This window comes from Phyllostomus hastatus, unplaced genomic scaffold (assembly GCF_019186645.2).
Source record: "Phyllostomus hastatus isolate PE091 unplaced genomic scaffold, TTU_PhHast_1.1 phas_contig_277, whole genome shotgun sequence".
NCBI lineage: Eukaryota > Metazoa > Chordata > Mammalia > Chiroptera > Phyllostomidae > Phyllostomus > Phyllostomus hastatus.
The window spans coordinates 395,863-407,718 of record NW_025333832.1 but is presented as its reverse complement, the minus strand read 5'-3'; the positions used below and the strand labels follow the sequence as shown (position 1 = coordinate 407,718).

The following is an 11,856-nucleotide window of genomic DNA, read 5'->3' as shown; positions in this document are numbered from 1 at the left end:
TGAGATGGGTATGAAGAGGCGAGCAATGCAGTGAGCAGGGGCAGGGTGGCATGGCTGGAGCAGCAATGGAGGGGCTTGAGGCCCACAGGGGTGGGGCTGGTGACCATGGGAGTGACATGAGGCAGCACGCACCTTGGATAGTGGCCAAAGGGTTGTTGCTCATGAGGGCTGGACTCAGCCCGGAGCTCAACCCCACCATTGTGCTTCTGCAAGAGGCAAAGCAGAGGCATTAGCAAGGGCAGGGCTGCCAGAAGAGCTGGGGCTCAGCTACCCACCCTGGAACTAGCAGCGATCCTGCTTCTCCCCACAGTCTCCCCACCTGCAGCTGCCCACTTACCCCGCGCTGGGGTTCAGGCTCGACAAGCCGATAGCCGAGTGGCTGCCTTGAGGGCTGGGGTTTGTGCTGTTGGTGGTGGCCGGGGGTGGGGGAGTGACAGAAGGGATGGAGTTGAGGGGGGGCGCGGCCCCGCCCCCGCCCCCACCCCCTCCGGCTGTCCGGCTAGGGTGGAGCGTCCCCACAGCTGAGGATAAGGTAGTAACTGCCGGAGAGAGAGAGAAAGGGAGACTTCAGCTTGCACTCGCCCTCCACGCAGGAACCTGGGGTTGACCCCTGCCTGCGTCCTTCACCCGCAGTCTCCCAGCATCTCCTCAGTCAGAGCCCACTTAAGCCTCCCGCCCTCTCCTCCCAGGGCCATTTCTTTGTGCCACTGCCCTGGTAACAGCAGCCGCAGTCATCAAAGTAAGAGCAGCTGTCACTCACTGAGTCCGTGCCCTGTGCCCAGTGTGTGCTAGCACCCTAACACCCCTTGTAGCCTGCCCTGAATCTCACCCAGGGCTCCTTTTTATACAGACAAGAACTGGGGGCGGGGAAGTGGTGGGGGCAGAACTGGAGGCACCCCGAAGGCAAAGCCCTATGGCTCCCTCTAGGGGCCAGGCAGGGGCGTGCAGCTGTGATTGGGCTTTCGGCTCTGGAATTGGCAGGTTGAAAGGGCTCAGAGCCCAGACTCAGGCCAGACAGCCGTGGCAGCCATTCCTGGCTCTGTCACATCCCACCTGTTCCCTCCGGCAAGTGCCTTCACCTCTCTTGCCTTCAGTTCTCTCATCAGGAAAATGAGGGTAATGGGTATGAGCATTAAATGAATCAACATTCTTTAAAAAGCATTTAGAACAGTGCCAGGCACACCTTACTGTTTTTCAAAACCTCCACTTATTTCTTAACCTGAAAAAGGGCAATGTTGTGGGTTTTTAAAAGTAGTGTTCTTATGTATGGTGTATGATGCCCTGTCCCCAGGAAAGGAGGGCTTTGTATAAAAGTGTGTGTATTTGACACTCATATGTCTGTGTATACATGCACACATATAGCTTCCACATGCATTAAACATTCCCAACAATTTTATAAAAACTGAGGCCCAGAGAGGTAAAGTCACTTCTGGAGTTCACCGAGTTTATGAATGCCAGGAATGGGACCCAAGCACATCACCTTTCAGCAACCCATGCTTTTCGATGGCCTGAATGGATGAGTCTGTCCTCCACCCTCCATCCTCCCTGCCCCCTCACCCCCAGGCTCAGCCCTGAGGTCCATGGACACCCTGAGCCACTTGAGACCCTCAGGCTCAGGTCTACGTTGTGCTCTTCCCTACCGACTTCTGCCCTCCCTGACCTGTTGTGCTCAGGCTGCTGGAAGCTTGGGACATCGGCAGGGTCCCAGCACCCCCTTGGGGTGTGACCTGGGGAGAGAGGAGAGAAGGCATGGTTAGGCCACTGTCTCCCAGCAGCCCCTGTGGTGCTCCCTGTGGGTATGACCCCCACTCCTCTGCCCCCAGGATGGGGGAGCAGGGCTCTGGGTACTGTACTCCATGTATGTTGTGCTTTCCTCCATCTTTCTTCCCATGTAGCCTAGGGGATCCTGAGCCACCGGCAGGAGGAAGTAGTTCCCAGTTGAGGGGCTCCCCACCTCTCCTTTGATATTATCTAGTTACGGGTCTGAAGTGTGTGCTGGGGGGTTAAGGGTTAGTTGTGTCTCTGCATCAGAGTTGGGATGTCACATGGCTTGGTTTTCTGGGAACACCCACCAGCCTCCTTCTTGGCCTCCCTGCCTCCAGTCTTGTCCCTCCATCATCCCCAGAAACTTCACTCTAAATGCGACCCTGTCCCTCCGCAGCTCAAAACTCCTCCTTAGCTCCACACTGTGAAAGTTCAAGTTCAAGCTTCTCAGGATATTACTTGGGTCTTTGCTCCCTCCCCAACTCCCACCCCCCTTCAATTCAATGCATTCCAGCTCCAACCACACTAAACTGTACTGGGGTTCCTCAAGTTGGTCTGAACCCACTCTAGCTTCTAGGCCTTTGTGGACCCCAGTCCCTTTGCCCGCCTTCATGGGCCTGGCTAACTCTGTTGCCCTTTATGACTTGGCTCAGACGGTCCCTCTCTCCCCCATATCACAGGGGGGAGGGTGCTCCTCTTTGTGGTGTCACAGCCCTTTCCACACTGGATGGAACAAAGGGGTGTCCTGGAGTGCCTGGTCCTGAGTGGGTCTGTGTGTGGCTGTGGACCCGAGTGCACTCTCGGGGGTGTAATGACGTCCCTGCCTGTGTCTGTGTGGTGGTGCGCCTGCATCCCCAGCTGGTGTCGGTCCCTGTGTGACTGTGCCCTGTGATAACTCTATTCGGCTATGTCCATGTGTATGGGCACTTGTACCCCCCACATAAGACCACAGCCCCCTGGGAACGCTGTGTCCCTGTGTGACACAGGTGCTCTGCCCGTGTGACAGCCTGTCCACAAGGCTGACTCTCCCTGCTTCTGTTCTGGGCACTGTGGATAACCAGGCAGATTGTGCTTCACACACGGTGCCTGCTGCAGAGCAAGGAGGTGGCAGAGCTTTGGGCCCCGGCCCCACCCGAGGGGCTCTGGTACCAGATGGGGGCTGTAGCTGGCTGGCTTCCCCGGGCTGGGAAGCATGGGGGCCGCGCTGCAGGGGTTGATGCGTTTCTCCTTCTGGCGCCGGTTGCAGAACCAGACGCGGATCACTTCCTTCTCCATGTGCAGCTGCTCTGCGATCATCAGGATCTCCTCTGAGGTAGGCTTCTGGTTCTGCGGGCAGAGGGCTCATTAGCCCCGGCCCACTCTCCCACCAGCCCTCAGGGCTGCCCAGGACGGGGGCCTCACCGCTAGAAAACTCTTCTCTAAGGCGAAGCGGACATTTGTCTCGATGCTGGTCCTCTTCTTGCGTCTCCGGCCAGGGAGCCCATCGAACCCCAGGCTAGGGCTGCTCAGCTGGTTGGGGCTGGGCAGGCTGGAGTCCACAGACATAGTCTCTGTGCCCAGGAGGAGACAGGGGCATGAGAGGGAGCCTCCCCTTACCCTGTGCTTGCCACCCACCTGGGAGCCCCAGTCCCACCTGCATCGTTGAGCCACTTCTCCAGGAGGGGCTTGAGTTTGCACATGTTCTTGAAGCTCAGGTTGAGGGCCTCAAAGCGGGAGATAGTCGTCTGGCTGAAGTCGTTGCCATAGAGCTTGCCCATGGCCAGGCCCACATCACCCTGGGCCAGCGGGGCAGGGAGAGGGTGGCAGTCAGGGCAGGGGTTTCAGGTACTGGGCTTGCCCCACCCACCAGTTTGTCTTGTCCCCTCATCCCCTCGCCCACCGCTGGTTCAGCCAGGTGGCCCCAGACCTGCGTGAAACCCAGCTTGATGCGGCGTTGCTTGAAGGTGCGGGCGAACTGCTCCAGCTCCTCCAGGTCACTGGGCTCCTCGGGATGGGATGGTGGCTCCAGGCATTTGGGGGGCTGCGGGTGCAAGAGGTGCGGGTCGGGCAGCATGGGGCGGGTCACGGCCTGGTGAGGTGGGCAGGTGGGTGGGATGCAGGACGGGGGAACCAGGATGGGGCTCAGCCATGGCTATGCAGTCCCCCTTTCCTTCCTCCCTCCCTCTCTGCCTTCCAGCCTCTTCCTGCAGATTCCCCCCACCGGCCCCCAAAAGGTCCCCTCCCCTGACACTGGGCTGCTAGTTTCATCAAGGTTACACTCTGCGCCCTGGCTGGTGTAGCTCAGTGGGTGGGGTGTCGTCCCATGACGCCAAATATCCCTCACACATTGATGTTTCTCTCCCTCTCTTTCTCTGTCCCTCCCCCCATCTAAAAATAAGTGAAATTAAGAAAAAAAATATTTTTTAAAAAGTTACACTCTGCTGCCCAACATGGGGCCTCTCACGCTGGAACTCTCTGCAGATTCCCTCCCAGCCTGGAAACTCCCAGAAGGAGGGTTCTTGCTCCAAGGGCTCTTTCCCCAGAGCTAGAGGCGGTGAGTCCTCTCGGACAGGGAGTCAAGGACTGGCTCTGCTACGGAATTACGGGTAACTCGACAAGCCTCAACTTCCCTGGACTTCAGTTTACCCCTTTGCAGGATGGAACCATTACAGCTGCTCTGCCTACCCTGTGGGGTTGTTGGGGAAACTTGGTTTAAAGTGGTAAGTTGAGCCCTGGCTGGTGTGGCTTACTGAATTGAGTGCTGGTTTGTGAACCAAAGGGTCACCCGTTCAATTCCCAGTCAGGGCACATGCCTGGGTTGCAGGTCAGGTCCCCAGTAGGGGGCGCATGAGAGGCAACCACACATTGATGTTTCTCTCTCTTTCTCCCTCCTTTCCCCTCTCTCTAAAAATAAATAAATAAGTCCTTTTAAGAAATGATAGGTTGCAAATAAAGTAAAAGTATTAAAAAGCAGATGGGAAGGGCAACTGATTTACAAAGAAGCAATAGCTCTTTCTGAAATGCCTCATCTCCCTAGAACAAGAGATCTGAAGCAGGTGGTGGGTGCAGGGACGGTGGTCACACAGGCCCTTGATCTGATATCTAGAACCCTGGGGCCAGATATATTTGGGAATTAAGAAAATTTTCAGGCTTTAGAAAGCCTACATGGGGCATATATCATAGATGATGCGACCCCCCTGCCACCACCATCAGGATCAAACCGTCACCCTGCAGCTGGACACATTAACAGCTCTCAGCAAAGCCTGAACCATGAGAGAGAGAAGAAGAAAAGCCACTGGCCACTCAGCATCAGGTCAGGACAGGTTTTGCAGCCAAGTGACTTCTAGTGTCCATGTTACAAGAGCGACTTAATTTCCGAGCAGTTTTGGATTTCAGAATCTCAGCGAATCCTTCCATTAGTCTCTAAACTCTTAGGGCTTTCTAAATAGTTCATATTGTTTTTCGAAAGGGCTGTTACAAAAATGGGTAGGAGGGAAATCTGAAATCTGTAAAGGACTATGAAAGATCACTACGAGAGTCTAGAGCCCAGGCAACAAACGAGGAAAGACGCTGGAGGCCAGACGTCTAGGAGGAGGCCGAGGCGGCCTGCAGAGCCCACAGCCGGCCCGACAGGGCCCATGCCCCAGCCAGTGGCTAGCCGCCAACTGCCACCGTGCCCTGTGGACGCCGACCAGTGTTGCCAGAGTTTCTGGTTTGTCAAGAAAAAGTGGGATGCCCCAGCTGCTGTGGCCCAGTGGACTGAGTGTTGGCCTGAGAGCCGGACGTTGCCGATTGGATTCCCAGTCAGGGCACATGTCTGGGTTGCGGGCCAGGTCCCCAGCTGGGGACTCCTGAGAGGCAACCACACGTTGATGTCTCTCTCCCTTTCTCCCTCCCTTCCCCTCTCTCTAAAAATAAATAAATAAATAAAATATTTTTAAAAAGAAAAGAAAAGGTGGGAATCTGGCATTTTCTGGGAATTTTGCCGACTAATTTAATTTGGAAAACATGGTGTGGGCCGAATAAAACATATCTGTGGGCCCTTGTTTTCAGTGCCTGGTCTGGGAAGGGGGTGTGAACTAGGACCCAACAGACCCTTCCCCAGAGAACCTTCCATCTGAGGCCCTGGAAGAGACCCAAGGCGCTGGAACCTAAGGGCTTTCTAAGCCCCAAACTTCCTGTGTTTGTGCACATGCGCAGCCAGGGGCAGTGAGGGTCAGATCCAAATCTTCCTCAGATTCCCAAAGGAGTCCAGGTGCCTAGAAGGTTAAGGGCCACTGGTCTGGTTGACTCCTCTCATTCTACAGAGCAACGATGTTCAACCTTTTGCATCTCATGGCAGACATAAGCTGCGAAAATTCTGCAGCACACCAAATAACTATTTTTTGCCAACCCGACAACAAAATAGGCATCATTTTGATTCATTCACACCAGACTGCTGTTATTATGTTGGCTGTTGTCATTTTTTTAATTTGACAACTTAAAGAAAAAGGTCAGTGCCCCTGACTAAGTAGTCAGGTACTGCGTGTTTTAAAAATTCTTGCGGCGCATGGGTGGAAAGTCGCTGCAGCAGAGGAAGATCCAGACAGAGGGAGGGGCTCCCCTAAGGTCACACAGCAAATTAGCGGTGGAACAGGGCTGGGTTCCAGGCCTCCCAACACCTGTCCTGGCCCCATGGCTGTGGGGTGGGCCAAAGGGGGAGGAGACCCTCAGCCCCAACCCTACCCTCATTCACCCAGCCTTCTGCAGCCCTGCTGCTGGCCCAGCTGGGCGCACTCGAGGGATACTCACCTGCGTGGGCAGCCCGGCCCGGGGCTGGGAGGTCAGAAGCGCTCCCTGGGTTTGCTGAGGTAGCTGGAATAGATTTGGCGTCGGTAGCAGGCCTGGGAAGACAAGGGGGACACACAGGGTGAGAGGGAGGGGGAGTTCTGTGGGGGCAGCAGGAAGGCCATCAGATGGGGGCCTTACCTGGCTGACTCTGCTGGGCTTGTGGCAGCAGGAACTGAGCAGGTGGTTGGAGGTGGTGACCCGGCACAAGCACCAGCTGCTGGAGCTGGAGGAGCTGCTGTATGTCCTGGCAGGGATGGGGGTGGACAGAAAGACAGCCTGAGCCCCTCTGCCTCGCCCGAGCCTCCAGGGGTGCTGCACAGGGTGGCCTGGCACCAGGCAGGGAGGGATGGAACGTGGGGCTTCTGAGTGGCACCCCTGAGCTAAGGGCACCTGGGAGGTTTGTCCCAACCCCAGGCTTCCGGAGTGTCCTACCTGGGCCATCCCAGGAGGGCTCACTCTTTATTTACTTTTCTTTCTTAGTGAAATATTTGCCTTGTCTTATAGCCCCATGTATCAAATAGAATTGCTTAAAAATGTAAATCAGACCAAGTCTTTCCTCCTTTTAAAACACGCCGCCCAAGGCAAGTGGCATCATGTCTGGAATGAACTTTGAAGTACTCCAGCACATCGTGAGTCAGGAGACTGGACAACCATGTTGGGAAATCTTGGCACTGGTAGGGGCTGAACTGTGTTCCCCCCCAAATTCACATGTTGGAATCCCCACCCCCTAGGCCCCCAGAGGGTGCCCTTACTGAGATATGGGATCTTTGCAGATAGGATCCAGCTAACTTGAGGTCACTAGGGTGGGCCCTAATCCACTACGATTGGTTTCCCCACAAAAAGAGGAAATTTGGACACAGAGACAGACACTCACAGGAGGAAGATGATGTGAAGACAGAGAGAAGCCGGCCACCTACAAGCCAAGGAGAAAGGCTGAAGCAGACCCTTCCTTCACAGCCCTCAGGAGGAACCAACCCTGCCGACACCTTGATTTTGGGCTCAGCCTCCAGAACTGTGAGAGGATACATTTCCATGGTTTAAGACACCCAGCCAGTGGTTCTTTGTTGCGGCAGCTCTAACAGATGAATACAGGTACCATTTACGAAAGCCAATGCCCATGCCTGGGCTTGAGCCTGCACGAGTGCACACAGGAGTTCACCAAAAGACATGCTGGGATGCTCGTAGCAGAATGGCTTGGAACAGCCAAGATCTGAAAGCAGCCCAAGTACCTGCCAACAATGTATGGGGTGAATAAACTGTGTCCTGTGGAATGCCACAGCGATGAGAAGGAGCACTCTACAATCTCCAATGACACACAGCAGTGAAGCTTCCCAAATGTAACGATGAGTGAAAGAAGCTGGTCACGGTAAAGAACGTCCTGTGTGATCTCTTTCATGATCCATTTGCATGCTGGACGTTGGGAGACAGAAACTAAAAGGGACTGCAGGGGGCTTCCAGGGAGCTGCCATGTTCAGCTACCGGATCCCGGGACCAGTGAGACGCACATACTCAGTTAGTGAGCGTCACTGAGCTGTATGCCTATGATTTGCACACTTTTCGGTATTTGTTACACTTCAATTAAAAGATTTTTTAAAAGGGGAATGAAGGAGGAAAAGAGGGAAAGGAATAAATCCAGCCCCTCCACCAAGAAAAGTAAGAATATAGATGAAAGAGGATTGGCAAAATATTGATATCTATTGAGCAGGTTGAAGATACGTGTGGTTCCTTGTATCTTCTCTTTTCTTTAAGTTTGGAGATTTCCAAAAGAAAAAGCAGAATCCCCTCACACACTGATGAGCCAATGGATTTGCTTTTTAAATCCTCACCCAAGGATATGTTTTTAATTGATTTTTAGAGAGAGAGAGGAAGGGAGGCAGGGAGAGAGAGAAAGAGAGAGAGATTGATGTGAGAGAGAAACATTGATCCGTTGCCTCCCGTACGCACCCCAACCAGGGATGGAACCAGAAACCTAGGTATGTGCCCTGCCCAGGAATCAAACCTGCAACCTTTTGGTCTACAGGGACAACACTTCAACCCACTGAGCCAGGCGGCCAGTGCTTCAGGGGATCCTTGTAGCCCACACCACTACAACTGAACTCCTTCCCTGACCTCTAGAGTCCCTTATACTGAAGCCTGTGCTAGTTTTCCTGACCCCAACGCCCACCTCTGGGCCTTTACGTGTGTCGTTCCCTCTGCCAGGCAGTTCCAGTTCCTGCCCTTAGCCCGGGTCCTTCTTGTCACTCAGCTCCTAACACAAAGTCATCTCTTTGGAGACGACCCCCTGATCCCAACCAGCCCATCACCACACCTCCCTTCATCACCTCCATTTCACCTCCTTCCCAAGACTTATCACCCTCTCAAGATAACCCCTTCTGCTTACTCTTTCATCCTGGTGTCAGCTCCCGAGAGTGAGAGCGTGGGGGTGACGGCTGTGATCTCAGTTCCGAGTACAGCCTCTGGCACCCAGCAGGCACTCCACATACATTTGTTAAGTGAACTGAGACTGATGTTTCATAATTAGCAACTTTCATGTATAATTGCAAATTACAGGCTGGGGCAAAAGTAGGTTTACAGTTGTGAATATGGCAAACAGCTAATTCTTGTATTGTTATTTATTAATTATTGTAGTAGCTTCCATATGAACAACTGTAAACCTACTTTTGCCCCACCCTGTATATTACCTACACTTAAAATATTTTTTCCACCCTAGCTGGTGTAGCTCAGTGGATTGAGCACAGGCTGTGAACCAGGCATTGCAGGTTCGATTCCTAGTCAGGGCACATGCCTAGGTTGCAGGCCATGACCCCCAGCAACCGCACATTGATGTCTCTCTCTCTTTCTCTCTCTCTCTCTCTCTCTTTCTCTCTCCCTTTCCTCTGTAAAAATAAATAAATAAAATCTTTTTTAAAATGTTAAAAAAATATATTTTTTCCTTCCGAGAAACTGGGGGGCATGACACATGCTCCTCAATTCCTCCCAATGCTATTTTTATTCCAAAGACCAACTTAATATCCCAGGAGGTGAACCACTGGGGGAAAATGAAAGGAATCAACACTAAGAACTCATTTCTCAATATATGAACAGCAATTCAAAATCAATAAGAAAAAAACCTAATGACCCAATAGTAATCTGGTCAGCAGAGAGGCCTGGTGACTGCCCAGCAAAGGAAATAAAAACAGCTCTGAATGAAAAAATATTCAGGGTAACTCACAATAAGATAAACACAGCTACACCAGCACCGAGACACTATTTCTACCTCTCAGGTCAGCAAAGATAACACTGCCTGACACACTCTGGTAGGGTGTGAGGGGAACGCTCTTGCACGTCGCCAGAGGGAGAGTAATTTGGCAACGTCTATCAAAGACACAAACGCACATACCTTTTGACTCAGCCATCCCACGTCTAGGAATTTATCTTAGGGATGTACTCACACCCGTGCAGAGTAACCTCCCTAGAAGGGTATTTCCCAGCTGCGAGTGGTGTTTCGGCAGGAGTGGAAACCGGCTGAGTACGCAGCAGTAGGGGACACGTGAGTGCATCAGGGTGGAGCTTTGCAACGGAATATTCGGCACTCAAGAAAAATAATGGGGGTGCTCTTTGTGCCCTGATGCAGAGCAGTCTCCAAGATGTTCTGTTGCCTCCAAGAGGCAGAACAGTGGGTGTGATGTGTGCTACTGTTTGTGTTTTAAAAAAATTATATCTAAGATTCTGCTTGGGCATGCATGGGTTAGATCTAGGAAACTACTGGAAATTGGCAACACTGTAAACCCTCTGTACCTCTTGAACTTTGAACATTTACTTAGTCCAAATAAAGAAAGAAATGGTGATCAGTCACTTCTGCCCAGCATCTCTGCTTTCCCAGTCATTCATCTTGCCACATTCCTTTTTTTTCCTCCCAGAGATGACTCAGATGTTTCTTTCTCATGAATTGACCATTACATTTCCTTAGTTCTGACATGGCCAATAGACCATAGGAAGACACTTCTTTAGGCTCCCGCTTGAAGCCAGTCATCTCGCCACATTTCAAGACTGTTCCCTGTCCACCTGCAAAGGTCTCTGCTTTGTCTGCGTGCTTTGGAAAGTGGATGGAGTGCCTGGATGCTCCCGACCTTTCACCTTTCTCACTCTTACAGCTAATCGTCTAAGGCCACAGCTTATGGGGTTTGAATGCTAACACTCTATCCTTTGAAACTGTGTCCATTCTGCCTTCCCTTACGTAATGCCCCTACCCACCCATCAATAAAAACTGCATGGCCGCCTCCCTCCTGCATGCGGACTGACCCTGAAGTGAGGGAAGCTTGGGCTTTAGCCCCCACTTACGATGGACCCTTCCAAGACCTCGTGCCTAATTTTGGTCTCCTTTCCCCTAAAAGACCCTGGAAATTGTATAAAAGTCAGGCCCCACAAAACTGCCCACCTGCTCCACTCTGCATTTCTCACGATGCACTGCGTTTGCTTACACATACTTTCCTCTGCTAGACTGAAACTCTAGAAGGCAGGCATCATGTCTCATTCCTCCTTACTCATTGATTGACTGATGGATTTTAGAGACAGAAGAAGGAAAGGAAGGAGGAAGGGAAGAGACATCAATTTGTTCCCCTTATTTATGCATTCATTGGTTGATTCTCTTTTTTTAAAGATTTTATTTATTTATAGACAGATGGCAAAGGAAGGAGAAAGAGAAGGAGAGAAACATTGATTGGTTACTTTTTGCATGCCCTCAACCAGGGACCTGGCCTGCAATCCAGGCACGTGCACTGACTGGGAATCGAACTGGCGACACTCCGGTTTGCAGTAAAACACCCAACCCCATGAGTCATGCTGGTCAGGGCTCATTGTTTGATTCTTTTCTTTTTAAAAAGATTTTACTTATTTATTTTTAGAGAGAGGGAGAGAAACATTGATGTGTGAGAGATACATTGACTGGCTGCCTTTTGCATGCCCCCAGTTGGGGACCTGGCCCACATCCCAGGCATGTGTCCTGACTGGGAATCGAACCAGCAACCTTTCGGTTTGCAGGCTAGCACTCAACCCACTGAGACACACTAGCAAGGGCTCATTGGTTGATTCTTGTATGTGAATCATTGGTTGTGGGATGGAACCCACAACCTTGATGTATTAGGACGATGTTCTAAAAAACTGAGCTACCCTGCCAGGGCCCATATCTCATTCTTCTTGCATCCTTAAAACTTAACAGGGCCTGGTAAGGCCCCATTAAAAGCACTGAATTGAATCAAATAGGAACAGAAATAAAGTTTTATTACTAGTATTTTCCTGATTTTC

General features: G+C 52.0%; 1 protein-coding gene and 1 non-coding gene across 17 annotated transcripts in view; both read right to left on the bottom strand.

Annotated features, from left to right (window-relative positions):
* The window catches only part of POU2F2 (POU class 2 homeobox 2), a 35,990-nt gene that overhangs the window by 3,442 nt on the left and 20,692 nt on the right, over positions 1-11,856 (bottom strand). For 7 of the 16 annotated variants that reach the window (XM_045838270.1, XM_045838272.1, XM_045838277.1 and 4 more), the window contains 9 exons: positions 6,712-6,817; positions 6,535-6,626; positions 3,671-3,832; positions 3,398-3,539; positions 3,166-3,314; positions 2,914-3,090; positions 1,661-1,727; positions 338-539; positions 133-206 (listed from right to left, as the gene is read on the bottom strand). In XM_045838270.1, coding sequence (XP_045694226.1) covers positions 133-206; positions 338-539; positions 1,661-1,727; positions 2,914-3,090; positions 3,166-3,314; positions 3,398-3,539; positions 3,671-3,832; positions 6,535-6,626; positions 6,712-6,817 — 1,171 coding nt within the window. The remainder of the gene's footprint in view (positions 1-132; positions 207-337; positions 540-1,660; positions 1,728-2,913; positions 3,091-3,165; positions 3,315-3,397; positions 3,540-3,670; positions 3,833-6,534; positions 6,627-6,711; positions 6,818-11,856) is intronic. The other 9 variants (XM_045838271.1, XM_045838278.1, XM_045838281.1 and 6 more) reach the window with 3 other exon arrangements.
* Positions 10,482-10,616, bottom strand: LOC123818271. Its single transcript, XR_006785603.1, has one exon. It is a non-coding gene; the product is annotated as a small nucleolar RNA SNORA2/SNORA34 family (small nucleolar RNA).